A 21,228-nucleotide genomic window follows, 5' to 3' on the forward strand; every position below is an offset into this window, starting at 1 on the left:
CACAACATGTATAATATATTATAACAATTCACTATCTAATTAGCAGCAATGTTAACTTCTTTGTAAATGTGTTTATCATACATTGCGAATCGGGTTGAATTGAATTGATACTAATCTCTTTTATCTAAAAACATAATAAGTCTCAATCAAAGTTATATCCCTCATTTATGTCCATGTTTTTCATGCTTATCATTTTGTACATTGTGCTTTTAGAGTTGTACTATACAATTTTTTGGACAAAAATACGCTTACCGTTATAACTTCCGTTATCTTTTCCATTACTTGTACTATGCACATACATCCACCATATCTTTTCTTTGTATTCTTTAATGATAACAATATTTGTAAGACATTATATATTCATTATATATTGAATTAATATAATAAATAAATTTTATTTCATTTAGATTTTAATTAGTAAAAATTTGTTAATTATTTTTAAAAAATATAAATATTGGCATATATTTTTGCGCATCGCGCATAAAAAAGACTAGTCATTAAAATAAGAGATGATTAGCAAGAATTACTTTGAACTTAAGTACTTGATTTTGACATTTGGTGAGTTGATTGTGTGGGCTAATTAATTAGTGAACTCAAGTTTAATGATACTTGTGGTCCGTGGTCCCAAACCACAACTGATAATTGCTGCACACTAAATAAATATTCTTTTTGAATGTGTCAATAAAATATTATAAGAATAAGGGTCAAATAGGTCATCAAACTACACACAATAATGTAATTAGGTCACTGAACTTAAAAAAATTACAATTGAATCTCTAAACTAATCAATTTCATGTAATTAGTCCAATTTACAGGTTTTTCAAGTTTCAAACAGGTCACCCTAAATTTAAAATATTTTTTTAAAATAATTATTTAAAAAAAAAATAGACTGTCTCTGGTCATGGAGACGAACAAAAACATTCTTCGTCTTTGGCCGGAGATGAAGAAATCTTCTTTGTCTTCGACCAAAGACAAAGAAGGTATCTTAGTCTCCATTGCCGGAGACGGGTTTTTTTTTTTTTTTTTTTTTTTTTTTTAATTTTAATTTTAAATAATTATTTTTAAAAAATATTTTCAATTTGGGGTGACTTATTCAAAACCATCAGCGAATCGGACAGCTCATTTGGTAGCTAAGCAGTCCGTTTTAATGTCTGATTGTTTAGAGTGATTTTCAAACTCTCCACCCCATCTTTGTAATGTGTTGTCTTCGAACATTTATCAATTTAGGTTTTCATCTTTAAAAAAAATAAAAAAATAAAAAAATCTATTGCGTCCCTTTCAATACATTACAATGAATTGAAAAACCTTAATTGAGAGTTCCCTACCTCATGGCTCATACTATACAGATTAGCAGTCAACTCTTTTGATGTCCCACCACTAATGGTGTGTTTGGTAGGACCGAATTGTAATTTTATTTCTACCAAATTTCATGAAATTGCAATTCTATAGTATGATGGGAGGGAATTGCAATTCTTAGGGCCCCCTTAGAAATTGCAATTCCATGATAAATTACTATTTTATCCTTTTATGATTATTATTATTAATATTATATTATATAGAAATATTTTAATCTTTATTCAATTCTTTCCTTTCAATGCTCAGTTATTCTATTCATTTCCACCAAACAATGTAATTTAAATTCCATTTTATTCTTTTCTCACGGAATTACAATTTATTTCTTTCATATTCTCCTCCTCCCAGCCAAACGTCATAACATCATTAAAAAAAAAAAAAAAAAAAAAAAAAAAAAAAAAAAAAATTAAGACCCAAAGGTTGTCCCTAGCTATATACATAAGCTAGCTTGTACTACCCTTGTAAAAGAAAAATGGAGAGGTAAATGAGAGAGAGAGAGAAAGATTTAGGTGGCTAAGTAAATAATGGTATTTGATAGGCAATTGTAGAAGGTTATGATGGGCACTCAATGGGGGTGGAATGAATGCTGGATATCTATGGCCATGCAAATCTTTTGATCACTGCTGCATTCCATACCCATCTATCTATCCATCTTCTTTTTCCTTTCATTTATGAAAACTACTTCCCCTCCCCCATACAATCATCACACCTCTAAACCCAAACCCCCCTTTCTCTCTTTCTACTAATTTTGCTGCAGCAAAAACCACAGGTTTATTTAAGGCCAGAGTTGAATTGAAAAAACCATTACTAAAGACCATTATTAGTTTGGCTTTGCCATCATTGTTATTTTCAGAACCAATTTATAGCCCCCATCCCTTCTTGTAATTACTCTATTGCCCATCTTCCCATTCTCAACTCTTCAATCTCAAAAACAAATTAAATTAAAGTTGTACCTATATTGACCAGAAAAAAAGGCAATAAATAACTTTTGTACTGAGTTATCACTACAAGAAAAATGCACATAGACAACGGTTAATAACCGTTGTCGTAGGGGTATAATTTCTGTTGTTGAAGCCGGTGTTGTTGTAAGTCCCGCGCATAGACAACGGTTTTTTAACTGTTGTCTTTTCTAGAAACAACAACGATTTTTTAACTGTTGTCTATTAAGTGTTGTTGAAGCCGATGTTGTTGTAAGTCACGCACATAGACAACGGTTAATAACCGTTGTCTTTTCTAGAAACGACAACGGTTTTTTAACCGTTGTCTATTAAGTGTTGTTGAAGCTGGTGTTGTTGTAAGTCACGCACATAGACAACGGTTAATAACCGTTGTCTTTTCTAGAAACGACAACGGTTTTTTAACCGTTGTCTATTAAGTGTTGTTGAAACCGGTGTTGTTAAAAGTCACGCACATAGACAACGGTTAATAACCGTTGTCTTTTCTAGAAACGACAACGGTTTTTTAACCGTTGTCTATTAAGTGTTGTTGAAACCGGTGTTGTTAAAAGTCACGCACATAGACAACGGTTTTTAACCGTTGTCTTTTCTATAAACGACAACGGTGTTTTAACCGTTGTCTATTAAGTGTTGTTGAAATCGGTGTTGTTAAAAGTCACGAACATAGACAACGGTTTTTAACCGTTGTCTTTTCTAGAAAAGACAACAGTTTTTGACCCGTTGTCTATTCAATGTTGTTGAAACCGGTGTTGTTAAAAGTGATGCACATAGACAACGATTTTTAACTGTTGTCTTTTCTTTAAAAGACAACAGTTATAAACTGTTGTCTATTGTGTGTTGTTGAAATCGCTGTTGTTAAAAATCACGCTCATAAACTGTTGTCTTTTGTAGAAAAGACAACAGTTTCAAACTGTTGTCTATTGTAAAATAGACAACGGTTTTTAACCGTTGTCTCAACCCATTTTTAACCTGCTTAAATTTTAATCATATAAAAAAAATCAATTTATCCATTCACCATGGCCAAGTATAGTTACATAATTTTGAAGAAGCTAAGCAAGGTTCAAAATAACAAGTCAAAATACTTTCATTACCAATTCTAATCGAATCATCATCCAAGTCATAATACTACAAAAAACAATTCTACGAACAAAGTCTAAATGATTACAACGTCAAATCATACCTACTCTATATAACTTGATAGAATATCGGCTCATTCTGAACGCACCAGATCAATAACCGCTTTATCATAATCAACTTGTTGGAACTACATGTAAAAAGTGAGTAAATAAATTAGTATAGATATAATAAATTTGCAATGAAATGCGAAATAAGTTAGGAGTAATTCAGAAAGCATAAAAGTAGAGTTATAGTTGGGTATCATATAAAACAATATAAAAACAATCCAGTGATCCAACTTATAGTTTTCAAGGAGAAACTCTACCTATTTGCTGCACTCAAAAGAAGCTAATAGAATAAATAGTTTTAAGTTAATGCATAAGCCTTCTACTGCAATTATAGGATTAACTTATCATTGTACCAAATACTCATTAAGACAAAGCAACTGGTAAACTAAACTTACAAATTAAGATACTTATGAGTTGAGACAAAATTTAACCACTGTATAGAGCTGTAATATGTGTCCATATGAAACTGTTCTAAACTAAATTAAAGAAATAATTATTGTCGGGTGGTCGCGATGCCAATATATTTATATTCACATATATTATCATAACTTTCAAAATAATGATTATGCAACAAAAAAAGCAACAAAGAAGCATTCAAATATTGACTACATTCTGTCCAAAATCCCTTAACTCACATATAATAACACCTCACACTTCCACCTAAATTCATTTTTACTCTTTATACTCTTATTAAGTCAGTCCATCATCCAATTAAATTACAAAGTTAATTAATTTAAACCCAAATTTGTCAAATAAAAAATCTGTAGCTTTGGATTTTTGGATGTATAATACTGGACTTTTTTTTTTTTATTCCAAATGCCACTCATACCAACTTATAATTTTTCTTACATTTTTGAATTCTATATTTAACCAAAAGGGTTGTGAGGTTTCCCTCATATCCAAAAAAAAAAAAGAATATTCTGATGAAAATTTGCATTTAATTAACTGGTTTGATGTTCCTTTATGTACCTAAGGAATTAAAAATCAATCCACCCATCACCACATAAAACTAACAACAATAAAACCAACAACAAGAAAGTATGATAGTACCAAGAATACAAGAATCTAAAAAGCTATCTGCAGAACATTATCACCCAACTTGCAGCTTTTCTATATCCAGATAACTCTCATTTGCAAGCTAATGATGAAGAGCCCACAAATAAAATCAGTACAGCCTTATGAAAATGACTTGGTATTCATGATCGAGATTTAGAACTGAAGATTTTTCACATACCCATAAATCCCATGGGAGGGGGAAGAGGAAAGAGGAGAAAATTACCTGTTTGAGCTTTAACTAGGTATCAGTACAGTCTTTTTTCCCCTTCCTTTTTGGTGAGCTTTTAAAAGTTGTGGCTATGAAGAAGAAGAAGAGTAGTTAGAACTGAAGACAAGGACAGTGGTATTAGAGATAAGATAATGCCACCTAATTAAATAATTAATCCACAGATAATTCATCCTAATTATGATTACTATACAAACTTAAGAACAAGGAAGATGAAGAGAAACAAGACAGAAGATTCCATCCAGAATATGACAAAATTGAAATGGGAATCTGGTAAGGTGTGCTCAAAATTGAAAAGATTTCAACCACCGATAATTCTCTCAATTTCAAAGACATGTTTCTAAAATGCGCAAGTTGAATGGTTAAATGTCCATATGAAGGGAAAATTAAAGAGGGAGAGGCGGAAAATTAAATAGGGAAAATCAGTACAACCTTATGAAAACTGCAGAACATTATCACCCAAATATTCTTTTTTTGCTCTAGTGGCACAATATATCAAACAGTTTATATACATGAAAATAAAGCAAAGATAGAAATGCGGTACCTTTTCAGCTTCCAACCCAGAGTGACCAGATTGATTATCCAGCGGCCAGCAGTTGTAAACTGAAGAAGTGTGACAAGAACTAAAAAAGATGAGATTGAAATAAGCTATGGAAGTACCAGTCACAAATTGAAAAGAAAATATGAACACAGAGAGGCCAAAATCAGTTGCCTTCAAGGCAGCATTTTCAGCTTTATTAGACAGCAAGAAATTCTCTGGCCTTATTCTTCACGTCAGCATCTCTATGGCTCTGCAATTCACCTGTCAATGTTATGTGCTTCATATGGAGTTCATTTAGAGTGTGCCTCAGGTTTTTAACTTCCATCTTCAATTCATGGGATGACTCTGCAGGGATCAATCCTGATAGAAAATCAGAAATTAGATAAAGGAGACGGGGAAAGAATGTGATTCAGCAGACAGAACTTTCCGCATTTCATGAATCAAGTAATCTAAAAGTACTGCCTCCTCTGTCCCAACAAACTTTAATCAGCAAGAAAATACATCAGAAATCTTATCAAAACTTGAGATAGATTAAGTGCCATCTAGCAAGATGATATCAAACTGCATCCCCAAAACTACAAGTGCCCAAAAGTGTAGTGAGGATATTAATAAAACATTCAGAGCACAAATAATGAGCATTTTCCACAATAAACACATATAGCTAAATAATTACATCCAAGCACAGAACAGATACCATGTTATATTAATAGTGCAGAAAACAATGACATTTTACTAGATCCATAAAATAAATAATAATATAATCAAAACATATGAATTTTGTTTACAAGGAGGTAAACCATCCTAGGTTCTGTAAAGCAAATATCCAATTAAAGCCATTACTGAACAAAGTAACAAGGCACTCTCAGAGATGAACATCAACTCTCATAAAAAAGGAAATCAAAATATTTCTCTAGTTAACCTGCCTGCTGCAAGTTAGACAAATGCTTCAATATTTCTATCCTTTCATGGTGAAGATGCTTGAAACATCTTTCTCTGCTTTCAGAATTGTCACTCTACCAAATCTGCAATTGTTTTCTATAAATCCCCTAAACAAAAGTTACCAAAAGTAAACACAACGTACAAAGTACTTTTCCATGACAAATTAGGTGACCCTCACTTTAATAAAGACTGCAGCATAAATACTAAATGGAAGCATTTCAGAGATAATGCCAAAAAAAAAAAAAAAAAAAAAAACAAGAAAAAGAAGAAAAAAGTGACAGAAAGGAGCCACTGATAATTGAACAATTTGAAATCCATTCCTTCCAATAATTTTAACAAGCAGAAAAAGGATGATTAGCCAAATAATAAATGCTTTGACATGAATGATGAATCTTTTAACTCATTATTCTCCATAGATCCTAACTTGGGGGAACATTTTTTCTGCTTTTCTAGAAGTAAAACAATCTGCCAAAAGCTTAAGGAGTTCCAAATGTTCAAAATTGTTCTTATAGCTGTTGGTGGAGAGAAAATGGAGCACTCATGAGAAATACCAAGTGACCGATACATTATAGAAGCATATATTTTGATTTGCGTAAATGAATACCAATGTATTTCTTATCAGCCTTTTAATCCCAGAAAACATCAATTCAAGGGCATGGATATAAGAGTCATGACACAGAAGCAAACATAATATTTAATAACCCCAGTAATGTCACCAAAAAGGCCATTCCAGCTCATCCTAATATGGAATTCACCTTTACTTGGAAAAAATTTCGAGTCCAAGAAAATCAATAGCTTTCAAAGAGCTGAGTGACTCCAAGTCTCAAACCTTAACCTTTGTCTTCTTCTAATCCAAAAATTGTACTACTGATGGAAGCAAATTTACAGTTCAAAGCTCTCGTTATCTTAATGATCTCAACAACACAAGAAAAGTAGTGAAAATATAGAGAATTTAAATCCAGATGCATAGAAACATAAATATGGTTTTTGTGTTTTTTTTACCTGAGTAGCTTTATAGGCTAGCATAGTGTCCTCGACAGCCTCTTTGCGCTCATTGCCAATCTTAAACTCAGCCAAATAGCGATGGTAATCGCCCTTCATCTTCAAGTAGAGCGACGGCGGCAGAGGAGGGAGGCGGCGATGGCGGCAGAGGATGGAGGCGGCGACGGCGTCGGAGGTTGGAGGCGGCGAGAGCACGGTCGGCGGAGAGCACTTGGCGGCGAACAATGTCTGAGGAGATGGCGGTGTTTAGAGGCGAGCAATGTATGTGGAGATGGCGGTGTTTAGAGGGCAAATTTGCAAAGAAGACCTAAGTGTTCTGACGGGAAACTTTAGCAAAGAGGGAAATTTCGCGCCTAAAAATTTGCAAAGGAAAATAATATAATTGAAGGAATTATTTTGATTTTGCAAAGAGGGAAATAGCATATTATATACTATGTATTAATATAATTAGAAAAATAACGAAATTTTATTTTAATTTATAATAAGCTTTCATTTTTTTCAAATTAAATAAGTATATTATATATATTCAATGATTTTATAGGGATCAGGTCCACCATAAACCGAGTATATAGGTATAGAACGGGGTAAGAATATATTAACGTTATTATCAGGGACGCTAGACCCAAAATAGTACCGGGTATATAGGTACAGAACGCGAGGTAAAAAAAATAGTAGTTTTATTGCTCGGGATGTACCGCGTATATAGGTACAGAACGGGAAGTAAGAAAATAGTAGCTTTATTACCTGGGGTGCTAGGTCCAAAATAGTTCATAATTTATATACTACAAACTCTGAATTTATATAGGCATAGATTCATAATTTCTATACTGTAGATTCATAAAATTTTTACTGTAGATTCATAATTTCTAAACTGTAGATTCATAATTTAAATACATTAAATTCATAGTGTCTATACAGTAGATTCATAATTTCTACACGTATGCAGATTCATAATATATGAACTGTAGATTCATAATTTCTGTATTGTTGATTCATCATTTCTAAATTGTATAGTTATCAAATTATGAACATATAGTTCTGTGATGTGTGAATACATAGGAATCGAACCACTAGACTAGGGTGCCTGTAGAGACTAGAGACCACTAGACTAGTGTGCCGGTAGGCCGGGTATATTCATGGTTTTATAGGGACCGGGTCCACCATAAACCGGGCGATATAGATATAGAACATGGTAAGAAAATATTAGCTTTATTACCCGGGTCACTAGACCCAAAATAGTACTGGGTATATAGGTACAAAATGCGAGATTCATAGATTTTTATACTGTAGATTCATAAATTCCATACTATAGATTTATAAAATCTTTGGTGAATAATTTTATATTTAAATATGAATGAAAATAGAACTATTAAATTAACTTTTGAATTGTATTATTTCTTTGTTAAAATTTTATGCACTATATTTGGACAAAAAAAATTATTTACATTTTATTTTTTGTTCTAGATCTTCTAAACATCTATTTTCATCTCGTAACAAAAACAATGAAGGTCCAAATTATAGATAAAAGATAAGGTGTAACACTTTAGTAAACAAGAGTTGGTGTGGCTTGGTGGGTTTAGCTTTATTTGTTATGTTAGAGGTCATGGGTTCTATCCTTAACCTATATTTTATACAATCATTGTCTTGGTTCTCATAGACAACACAGAACCAAACTCGTTATATCTTAGATGTTGCGCTTAAGTATATAAGTGTTGGTGTGGCTTGGTGGGTTTATCTTAGTTTGTGATGTTAGATTATGTTAGAAATCTTAAGTTCTATTCTTCTTACAGGCATTTTTAACCTATTTTATAAAATCGTTGTTTTGGTTTTCACAGACAACACAAAAACAACCCAGTTATATACAAGATGTTGCACTTTGATACATAAAAGTTTGTGTTGCTAAGTTGGTTAAACCTTAATTGCTATATTTGAGGTTAGAGGTTTGATTCTTGTTGTTAAAATCCTTGTTTATATTTTATACAACTGTTGTCTTTTATAGAATAATGATGATGCGCAAAGACAACGGTTGTTAAAAAAACGTTGTCTTTGTAGTGTTGTGTATTCAAATACGCTTAAAGACAACATACCAAAGACAACGGTTAAATAAAACCGTTGTCTTAAACAAATAAAGAACGCGCAATGACAACGGTTATATAAAACCGTTGTCGTTGTAGTGTTGTGTATTCAAGTGCTATTAAAGACAACACATAAATGACAACGGTTAAATAAAACCGTTGTCTTTTATAAAATAATAATGCACAAAGACAACGGTTTTAAAAAACCGTTGTCTTTGTAGTGTTGTGTATTCTAGTGCGCTTAAAGACAACACATCAACGACAACGGTTAAATAAAACCGTTGTCTTTTTATAAAAAAGAGCGCACAAAGACAACGGTTTTAAACAACCGTTGTCTTTCTAGTGTTGTGTATTCTAGTGCGCTTAAAGACAACACACCAACGACAACGGTTAAAAAAACCGTTGTCTTTTAAAAAAAAAAACGCACATAGACAACGGTTTTAAAAAACCGTTGTCGTTGTGGTGTTGTCTTATCACAAAATGCACAAAGACTACACACTTATAACAACGGTTAAGTAAAAACTGTTGTCTTTGACAAAAGTGTTGCATAAAAGACAACGGTTTTGGACCAAACTGTTGTCTTTGATACAAAAGACAACACTTTTCTTAAAAACTGTTGTCTTTCTAGTGTTGTCTATGTGCATTTTTCTTGTAGTGTATTCTTGGAATTTCGGAAACATGTTGTTACCAAGTTAACTGTTCGACTAACTTGGTTGAAATTCTACAACGATGTGCTACTAGCAACAGTAGTAATTGTCATTAGCTATTAGTTAAAAATTTGACATTTATAAAAAATCAACGCAAAATCATTTTTTATCGGTGACAGAGAGAACCAAGGCAAAATGGGTACATGAACTTAATATATATATTGGAAGTTGTATAGATTGCAAAGGTATTTATGGTAGCTGAAAATGAAGTCATAAGTAATGAGATATGGAGTAGTATGTACATGAACGAAATACACGAGGGTAGCTTAATTAATTAACCTAGGCCTAGTTAAGATTAATGTTTAATTTGCATAGGTTGTGTTTCTACCCATAAAAACGCATCTGGCAAAAGCTATGAAATCATATATGTTTCACGTTAATGTACTCATATCCCATGCGCTTGCCCCAACTCATCCTTACCTTATGCCTCATTATTTCATAAATTTTATATGGTAGAAAAATAAATGCTCATCTTATGATACCAGGCAAAATAATTATGATTATTTTTATATTATTAATATAAGGTAAAACTAATGCCCATCATAGATTGTATAATAACTATAGGTTAAAAATAATGGGTTTGTACTAACCCTCATTATTTGATTCCATTTGTAATGCTAAATGCATGATAATAATAGATACTCGACAACAATTCTCGAGTTGACATTTATTTTATATTTTTTTCTGTAATTAAGTTACAATAAGTTGAAGTCATGTTTTATGTGTTATATGAATGTAGGCGACATTGAAAGTTTTACTGTTGGCGTGAGGAAACTGTTCGCCTTAATCAAGGTATTAGGATTCCAATTATGCCCTTTTAGTCATCACAAGAGTAGTGGGTACATAAGTACGAAACAATTTGCATCAAACAAGATTGGACTGATTGAATCAAGATTGGGAAAAAAAAAAAAAATGGCATTGCATAGAAGAAAGCCAAATTGAAGTGAGTGGGAATGGAAAGATTTTTGTTTTTTTTGGATGTAAACTCAAAACCAAACAAAAGAGAATCGATGGTGGGGGTGGCGTCGCTCTGTGGTGGTGATGATGGCCTCCGTCGGTTCGAACCAATCCAAACCATCATTGCGAATCTTCGGACGGCCGAGCTCCGCCATCATATCCCCCTCACTTGAAATCCCAAGAATGCCCCTCATACCCCCCACACCCCCCACCATCATTCACCCCCATCATACTCATTCACATGCATCATGCCACATTGCCACCCTAAAACTTAGTAATTAAGGTCTCACTTTTACCACATTTTCTCCTGACCAACTCATCCTTGTGAGCCTCTTTTGTTTAATGAAAGATCAATTTTGTATATAGTAATACAGAATTGTCATATTGATACTTCAATTCTCTTTCAATGGTATGAAATAAGGGCAGGTAAAGACTCAAGGTTCGGGTATAAACCCTTTTAGAATAAAGATGGGCTGTTTATTGCAAACAATTTCTTGGTTAAATTCATTGTACATGATTTTCTTTAGTTCAATTCACCTTATCTTGTGTGGTTTACATGTTATTACATGAGAGCATGATTTACGCAATTCACGCCCTTCAGTAGTGGAGGCAGATTTCTCTTGATACCCGAAATAAGTTGCATATGTCGTATGACAATCTTTCAAGGACTGAATGATCTGTCGCACGCTGTATTCTAAATATTTTATTCACCGGGACATGATTGAATTGACATTTAAATCTCTCTTTATCTATGCCACAACTTCCAACTAGTTGTTGTGCCACCTATCCTTACAATCATGATGGTACGTATAGAAGGGGAAGTGTATAGAATGGAACATTAAATCCTTGCCTATACGAGCCGCCTTCCATGCTTACACATGCATGATTGTTGTGGCAGTGAAATACAATGAAAGAGAACCCCATTTTACATTGTTCCATCTCCCCTACCCCCCCCCCCCCCCCCCCCCCCCCCCACCCCAAACCCCAATTAACAACCCATTTGTCTACTACTATACTACCTTTCCAAAGATTCACTCTCCCCTACTTTTGCAGCTATATATATATATTGACCTTCCCATTGATTTTCCTCACTTCACCTCTGAACCCTCCAACTTCTCCCTTTTTACTGTCAACAGAAAAAGAAGAAGCAGAAAGAAGGAGAAGAAGAAGAAATCCTTCCATACTTACATATTCCAAAGCTTCCAAAGGTGAAGATTCTCCTTCTTCTTCTAAAGGTGATCTTTTTTGAAAAGCTAAAGGGGAGAAGCAAGTGGCCCCACCCCCACCCTATTTTGTTTCTGTCTTTTCTGGTTTTTTTAATTTTCTGTTTTGCTTCACCAACAAGCCCAGACAGTGGACTTCTTCATGGGCTATATGTTTTTGTGTAAACCTGAGAGATAAAAAAAAAAAAAAAAGTCATTTGTTCATCTTGCTGTTATTCCTGTTGTTTGTTGCCCATACCAAACTTCACTTCCTGTCTCTCTGTCCCTTCTCCCTTCTTCTGCACTGCACCATTGTTTTCTGTTTGTTTTTTTTTTTCCTTGAAAATCAATAAAGATGAGAACTTTATCTTTTTTTCATGGCTTTGTAACTCAGTGTGTGTCTTTCACTTTTGGGATCCTCCCACAACATACTGAAGAATATTGGGATAATGGATCTCATTCTTAGCAGCAACACAAACAACAAATCTTAATCCTAGATTGTTCATTGTCTTTTATATTAATGAGCTGTTTGTCTTGCTATACACTTGATTCTTGTCTTCCTGTCAAGGACAAGGAAAAAGAGCCAATTTTAAATGATTGCAGATCTGGGCATTCTAGCTATTTGGGCCCACAATCTGCCACTCAAAAACCACGAACTAACTGAGTTGTCCGCAATCTGCCACTTAAAAATCACGAACCAACTGAGCTGTCTATACGGATATTTTTGCAACCCTAATTGCTTTCTTTCCCCATCTCAATATAATTGCAGAGTTCTTTTCTTCTTCTTCTTCCATTTTCAAGAATTCATTTTGAATGACCAGAGCCATTGCATTTGCAGGGAAAATGGACAGGCTAAACTCGAAGCTGTACCTGGAGAACTGCTATATCATGGCAGAAAATGAGAGGCTGAGGAAGAAAGCTGAGCTTCTGAACCAAGAAAATCAAGAACTGTTGAATGAGCTGAAGCACAGGCTTTCACAGGGCAACAATGGAGGTGGAAACAGCAGCAATCCCAGAGGGAAAAACTCCAGTAATTCTGCAGCTTCTTCCAAGTCCAAATCCAGCAAGAAGTGAAAGTGAAAAAACACCAAATTTCCCCAGAAACCAACTAGCTGTTTAGGATCATCATCAATTGGCTTTTTATTTTCTGATTCTGATCTTCTGGGGAAGTTCTTTAGGAGGTATAGGAAGGAATCAAACCAACCAAAACAAAAAGGTAGTTTTTATGGTTATTATTATTATTGGTCTGGCAGTTTTTTGATCCATGTTAGGACAATATATATATATATGTAGTTTATGATGTTCTTCTGTTCTTGTTCCCTGTTTTTGGAGTCTCATGCTCTTCAATTCTGTCAATCTCTCAGCTAGAAAGAAATATATATCACTGTACTATATTATCCTTCATCTCTCAAGATTGAACAATCTTTTAAGTTTTCTTGAATTATCCATAAATGGGTTCACACCTCAAGTATTGGCGGCGAGTTTTCACTAACCCAAAAACCGTTTTTATGTATCGTTGCGCTAAAACGTTGTCCGACAAGAAAACAGAGTACGAGGAAACGTTACGGTCAACGGAAACAGAGGGGCCGTGACGGGTGGATGAAATCATCAAGGCGTCATCGAAGAAAACAATAGGGATTTGGGGGTGTTTAGGCCCGTGGTCTTAATCAGGCCCATATAATTTAAACCTAAAATTGTTGGTTTTGTGGATAGTATAGGGCCATAGGCCCTAAGCATTTCTTATTTAAGAAAAAAAAAGTTGTAAAGTGAGACAATTAAAAGAATTTGGATATAGACATGATTAAAATAGTAAAATTTAAAGTTATGGACTAACATTTTCTTGGTTAAGTCTGTCGTATGTAAGATAGAGAGTATTATATAATTACGAAATTTATATAAATACATCATCAAATATTGATTGCTGATGTCTCTCGTTACCTGAAAAAACTAGAGGATACGAATTTCTTAGTTATTCACTACTCCAATTGTAAAAGTTTTAAGGATTCTGAATGAGTGATTCAATTTTTCCAATCACACTACTTTTATAATCGCTTCAATTTTGCAGTTCTCTGAAATGGCGGCATAACGAATTTGTTTTGGTGATTACAGATGACCAAATCAATTACAAAACTAATAGTTGGTGATTTAATTTGTCAAAATTAATATTCGATAACTAATTTAATAATTATGATTTAGTCGAGAGATAAAAAATGGTCATTAATTTGAGTAATTCTATAATTTTTCGATTTTGGTTCAGAAGTTGGTCTGCATTGGTTGACGAGAGAATCTTGGACTTCAGAAACTGTATCTCACACTGTCAAACATCATTTCTCACTTCAAAATTTATGTTGTCCTTTCATGCATATTGCAGTCGTGAAATTATGAGGATAGAGGGATTAGCTTCTTTCTTGCTTAATTTCAATATTAATTATTGAATTTTAATTGGCCTAACCCAGTTCAGTATATATAAATATATAATAACTGGGTAAATGGTAATTTGGCCGAAGCCTGTCATTTAACACTATCCATAAAGATAGAAAGAATTGAGGAGGCATTTGGTTCAAGTTATATTATATAATCAAAGAAATGTGACATTTTCGAGCTTACATTTCTATGTTTGGTTCATATTCTCCGAGGGAATATAACATTCTCAGAGAATGCAACATTTCTCCACATAGAATTTTGAAGGGAATGTGATTTTCTTCATTTTATTAGGCAATGTAAGATATTTATAAATTTTGTCATTTTAATTCTAATTATTTAATATATATATTTTATGTTAGCTTATTATTATTATTTTAGCTTTTATATATATATATATATATATATATATATATATATATATATATATATATATATATATATATATATATAAAATCCTAAACCAAACATGATTATATTACATACCTCAATTTTAACCAAACATATAAATCTAACATTCCCAGTAATCTAACATTCCCTAGTTTGGGATAAGAAAGAATTGTGTAAACAGGGGTAAAAAAAATATGTTTTGTGTAAATTTTAAAAGATATTTTGGTTTTCATGTGTCTTTTTTCTTTGACCAGAATGACATCTTTCATTAACTTATAACTACATTTTCTTAGATAATCAAACATGAAAAAATTTTATAAAGTAATTTTTGGAAGTCATCATTTTTCAAGTTTACAAATGTATCTTAAATGCAAAGAAAAAGCATTAAGGATATAGTGGTTTATATATGAAGATTATTTTATGAAGGGAATTTAAGAAAATTTTGCGAAATGATAAATATATTCTTTATTAATTTAGAAATTCAAAATAAATTATTAGTGATAACAAAATCTACAAGTAATAGACTAAAATGTAACTTTCAACATTATTAAAAGAGAAAATTTAATACATATAATAATTTATGAATTGAGTCGATATTGATACTATTTTTCTTTATTATAATCACTATTCACTATCCTATATTTATTCATGATACTGCATTATTTATAAGTAGTTTTTTTTAAAAAGGGAAATTTTGTATTTTCATTTGGTACCATGCATGAGGCCAAGCATTGATAGACTCATCTATCACAAGTTAATAAAGAGTTCATACAATATTTTTAAAAAAATAATAATAAGAGGGGCCATGGGCATTAAATTGGTGATTGGAGAGGGAAATGTGTATGCTAAGTGCTAACGTTGATGGTATTAGCCCAATGACACTATATTGTATCTTAGTATCGCACTATGCTTACTTTTCATTAAGTAATAAGTTAAGTACACTTAACAATGGAGTTCTTTTAATTATCTGATTGCTAAATTCTTCTTAAAACTAACCATATCTCAAATCGAGTAAGGGCTGTACTCGACCGACGCCCAACAATCCTCCTCCTAGAGGCTAAATGATGACATGAATCTCCATTATTCACCATATAAGGACCATTACCCTACAATTAAGGGTCATTATTTTACTATAAAGACACCCTAGCTATCTTCTCCTATAAAAGCTTCATGATCAAGGACGCAACATTAGACATCTTCATCCAAGGATTTAAAGACAATCTCTCGAATGCGCTATCAACTAGAGTTTTTTACTATATACATGTACAAATTAAACACCCTAACAATATCGTACAATTTGACTTTGTACTAACAAAAAATAATCGTGACTATCATACTTACCATTTCCCCATAAAATGGGCTTATGTATGTTATTTTCCATATTATATTTATATTTTATTTTAAATTTCATGTTAGGATATCCCTAATAAAACCAAAAAAAAAAAAAAAAAACAAAAAAACAAAAAAACAAAAAAAAAACAAAACAAAACAAAACAAAACAAAAACAAAAAAACAAAAAACAAAGAACAAAGAAGTAAAATTGCATAAAGAACTTTAAAAATAATAATAATAATAATAATAATAATAATAATAATAATAATAATAATAATAATAATAATTATTATTGAGTTTTTATCAAGTCGTATACATATATTCGATGGCAAAGCACTCAAATCCTTTTAACTAAGTAAACATTGTTACATATTTTCATTAGATGGCCACCTAAGGATTTTGTCCGAGATTAATTACCTCAATGGTTTTATTAGTTAGAAATTGGAAGCTGTGCTTCATTACAAAATAACCACATACCTTAACTCAACATCAACCTTAACCAAACCCAATTAAGGATGGTTCACCAAATTCATCTATACAGTCGATCATGGTCCACACAATGCTATGTGAACCATGATTCAATATGATTGTCAAATAAAACTGTAGTAGAGTTAAAGTAATACTTTTTTTTTTTTTTTGAATGCTACTAGCTCTATTACATTGTAGTATCTGTTCATATACTTTCTCAACCTACTGAAACACAGAGAGCTAATAACGCCTCCACTGAGGCTCGAACTTACAACCTTCCAAATGGAAGTCCAACCCGAATACCATTAGACCACATAGTCCTGGTGTTAAAGTAATACTTTAAGTGTTGCTAAAATGAAACTAGTGTGTGTGAAAATAAAACTAAAAAACAAAGCTTATACAATAACGTATAATGTCAAATAAAACTGTAATAGAATTAAAATGATACTTTAGTGTTGCTATAATGATACTTGTGTGTGTAGAAAATGAAACAAAGAACCAGAACTCATATAATAACATATATTTTCAAATAAAATGAAGTGTATTTAAAATTATACTTAAACGTTACTATAATTAAACTAGTGTGTGGAAAATGAAAAAAAATAATAATAAAGCTCATGCAATAACGTATATTGTTAAATGAAAATGTAGTGAAATTAAAATAATGCTTTAGTATTGCTATAATCAAACTAGTGAGCGTAGAAAGCGAAACTAAAAAATAGAGTAATACTGTCAAATAAAACTGATTTGAAATGTAAGTAAAATGATGAAATGATACAACATCATTTTGTTTTATGATCCATGATGTTACATGCATGGATCATGGGTCCGCAGAAAAAATTTGCCCAAATTCAGTGGATAGATTAAGCTTCTTTTGGCCCAATGATTTAATGGAGGCAAATTATTGTCTACATGATGTTATGTGCATCATATATAATAAAAAGTACATTTTTAATATACTAAATATATATTATTTTTGTACTGAATGTACATTATACAATATAATATAATGTACATTCAGTACAAAATTAATGTACAAAAAATAAATTTTAATACTAAAAATATATCATTTGCTTGCTAAATGCATATTATATAAAATATTATATTTTCAGTACTTAAATAATATACTTTTTCTGAATATAATATTAATTTTAATATACTAAAAATATATTATTTATGTACTGAAGGTACATTATTTGATAATATATGTTCCATACAATAATGATTCTCATCCTATGATGCATGATCCCATCCTACCTCAATAGGTGACGAGGTAGGCCGCCTGGGCAGCTAAGCAAGTTTTGCAATCTCTGGCAATTGATATAATTAAAAAAACATTAGTCATATTTGGCATAATTCCATTTTCAAAAAAGCCAAGAATGGTTTTGTTTCTTTTCAAATTTTGTCCATATTGCAACAGGATTTGATTGACATACTCTAATTTCTTTTCAAAATGGAAAATCAATTCATTTTGGCAGTTATTTTTCTTAAGGCATTCTATATTTTCATTTTTGTGAGGTTAATTCATATTCGAATCCTTAATTAACCTTACAAATTTTTAATAGTAATTTGCTTCACCATTACTCCATAGTCCAAACTAATAAGTTATAACTCTGAAATATTAACTATTTATATAGTAAATAGTTGAATATATTTATTCAGACATGTCTACTGAAAATATATATAAATAATATTTTGACGGTATGGAGTTGAAAATATTATTTATGTTTGATAGGAAATTTATGATTTGATTGATCAAGAATGTTGAAAACTTTTCATGTTGTTTTAGAGAAGTTGGATTGTTTAGAGAAGTTAAAGAGAAATTATTTAGAGAAGTTGGGGTTACTTCTCTTGGGTTTTACTTTTCGAGAGTTACTCCTCTTGAGTTTACTCTTCGAGAATTTACTCTTCGTGAGTTTACTTCTCTTGAGTTTACTCTTTGAAAGTTTACTTCCCTTGAGTTTACTTCTCTTGAGTTTAATCTTCCTAAGTTTACTACTCGTGAGTTTACTGTAGAAGATTTATTGAAAATTTTCTTGATCAGTAATGGGACATCGTAATATGTTCAAAAAGTTGTAAATATTATTATATTTATTAATATAATAAATTCTTGAATAGTTACACAATAGTTTTTATGGAAGTTACAAAAACTTCTAATAACTTTCTTAATTGGTATTTAAGAGAATTGAAGAAGGATGTCTAACGATGGATATAAAATATTCTTCCATCATTTGTCAAGATACGTTACATAGCTGTAAGTATATTTTTCTCTGGACTAAGTAACTGCATTACTTAGAGATAGTGTTTTTTCCTAGACAAAAATTTCAAGTTATTATTTTAGTGAACTTTTTAGAAAAGCAACTTAAAAAGTTTGACATTTTTCTTGTATCTTAAAAGTTCTAATTTGTTTACCTAGAAACTCTTAGGATAGTGTGCCTTCACACACCTGAAGTTTGTGATCAAGCATTCCATTATATTGTTTTCTGGTTCTCAGGTTCCTTTTAGGAGACCAAGCTCTAACACGAAATGAGTGGTTGAGTGCTTGGAGTATTATTTTCGGACCATAAGGTTATGAGTCCGATTCTTGCTAGCATCATTCCGATCAAACTTGTCACATAAAGGGGGTGTTTGTTTGGTACGGTACCATAGCTGATAAGCTAATTTTGGATGGTTTGATTGGTCAATTGGCTATTTAAGTGTTTGGTAAAATGGTTTATTGCATTAGCTTATTGGAGCAATAAGCTAAAATTTAAAAAGCTATGAAGAATAGAGTTTTTAGTTAGCTGATTAGCCTTAATTGTGAAATGACCATTTTATTTTTGTCATCCCTAAAATTTATATTTCTCTTGTTGTTGTTAATCTGTTTTGCCCTTTTTTCTTTCTATTATAATAATGTTTTTCTTTGTTTTTGATTTCACTCATCCTTGTAATCTATAATAATAATAATAATAATAATAATAATAAATAAATAAATAAATAAATAAAAATTGTAAAAGTAATTTAAGAGTTACTCCGTAATAAATTAGCACAATATGTTTATGTCCTTATAGGTCATTTTACATCCAATCAGCTAAAAGTAAACATCTTATTTATCAAACATTTTTTTTACAACTAGTTAATGCTATCAACCGGTCAAACCAGCTAATCCAATCAGTTATCAGCTATCAACCATTTGTCAAACACCTCCAAAGTCTTCTTGGTGTGATTTACTTCTTCTGTGTGGCTTGCAGATTGTGCATGTCCTTGATAGTGATTGCTAGTTACATTTATTTTCTTTATTATTATTATTAATTACTACTACCATTATTATTATTATTATTATTATTATTATTATTATTATTATTATATTTTGGTACTAATAATGAGAAGAATGGGGATTTAACTTAGAATATAGAATATAATATAGAAGTTTTCAAAAAAAAAAAAAAAAAAAACTTAGAATATAGAAATGGAGTCTTTCATACCTACTAAGTCTACTACTGATCATTTCATAGATTCAATTTCATAAATGCCTAGTTCAATTAAAGATTGTTGACTCAACTGGTCCACAGGTCTATATTTGTGTGTTATTGAATAAAGTTCATAAACATAACATGTGAGCTTTATTATTCTTCTTGTGTGTTATTTATTTAGGCTCATATTTCCCTTTTTTGGGGCTCACATCACACAATATTTCTTCTTTAATTTATTTTCCTTTTTTTTTTTTTGGGTATAAATAATGAGAAGAATGAAGTATTAATAACTTAGAATATATCTAGTATTCACCGAGAAATTCTAAGGTGTCTCGTGCACCAAGTATAACGCAAAAAGAATTTGGGCTTAGCTTGTTTAATGTACTTTAGGTGCATTTATTTTTATAGTGTCCGATACAAATATGCATGCATTTTTTACTGTACCTAATACAAGAAACACTGGTACGGTGTTGATCATCAGTAATTCAGTATGCACCATAAACTTTCCTATTACTCATCTTGTTTTGTTTTATATATGTTTAGTTTATGTTGGTCAGACATACAATTGACTTGATAACCACAAGGTTCCAATTAAGTTTGACTCCTTGTAAGAGTTACGTTACGTATAGATCATTTCAGTTTGAGCAACCTAGGTTGGTTTACCACAGATCCTTTGCTGACTAGGATCACATACAAAATGAACTTCACCTAAAGTCCACATTCGAGTAACGACTGCTAGCTTAATTTCCAGTATATCAAAGTTTAATTAAAGATGGTGGGCTCAACGGATCCGCGGTTCAATGTCTTGTGGTATTGGATATAAGTCATATAACATTAATTGATAAACATGACATGTGAGCAAAATAGTGTTTCCTCAAGCAATCCACAAATAGGAAACATGGAAGTGAAAGTACCATACCTACCAGTTTCTAACGAGCCTAAGCTAAAGGCAGGTAGATACATAGTA

At 31.7% G+C, this 21,228-nt stretch overlaps 1 protein-coding gene across 2 annotated transcripts; it reads left to right on the forward strand.

Moving 5' to 3' along the window:
* The first annotated feature begins 12,099 nt into the window (after positions 1 to 12,099).
* On the forward strand, positions 12,100 to 13,602 carry LOC109180904 (protein LITTLE ZIPPER 3). Of its 2 annotated transcripts, none has more exons than XM_019330618.1 (2): positions 12,100 to 12,231; positions 13,037 to 13,602. In XM_019330618.1, exon 2 carries the CDS (start codon positions 13,042 to 13,044, stop codon positions 13,270 to 13,272), a length of 231 nt encoding a protein of 76 aa, XP_019186163.1. In that variant the 5' UTR covers positions 12,100 to 12,231; positions 13,037 to 13,041; the 3' UTR covers positions 13,273 to 13,602. The 2 variants fall into 2 exon arrangements, with proteins under 2 accessions (XP_019186163.1, XP_019186164.1); XM_019330619.1 differs by having other exon boundaries at positions 12,100 to 12,204.
* Positions 13,603 to 21,228: the final 7,626 nt, after the last annotated feature.

This window comes from Ipomoea nil, unplaced genomic scaffold, assembly GCF_001879475.1.
Source record: "Ipomoea nil cultivar Tokyo-kokei standard unplaced genomic scaffold, Asagao_1.1 scaffold1043, whole genome shotgun sequence".
NCBI lineage: Eukaryota > Viridiplantae > Streptophyta > Magnoliopsida > Solanales > Convolvulaceae > Ipomoea > Ipomoea nil.

What these genes read in the sequence shown, in the direction of transcription:
- LOC109180904 (XM_019330618.1), top strand. Translation starts at nt 13,042, where the DNA reads ATGGACAGGCTAAACTCGAAGCTGTACCTGGAGAACTGCTATATCATG.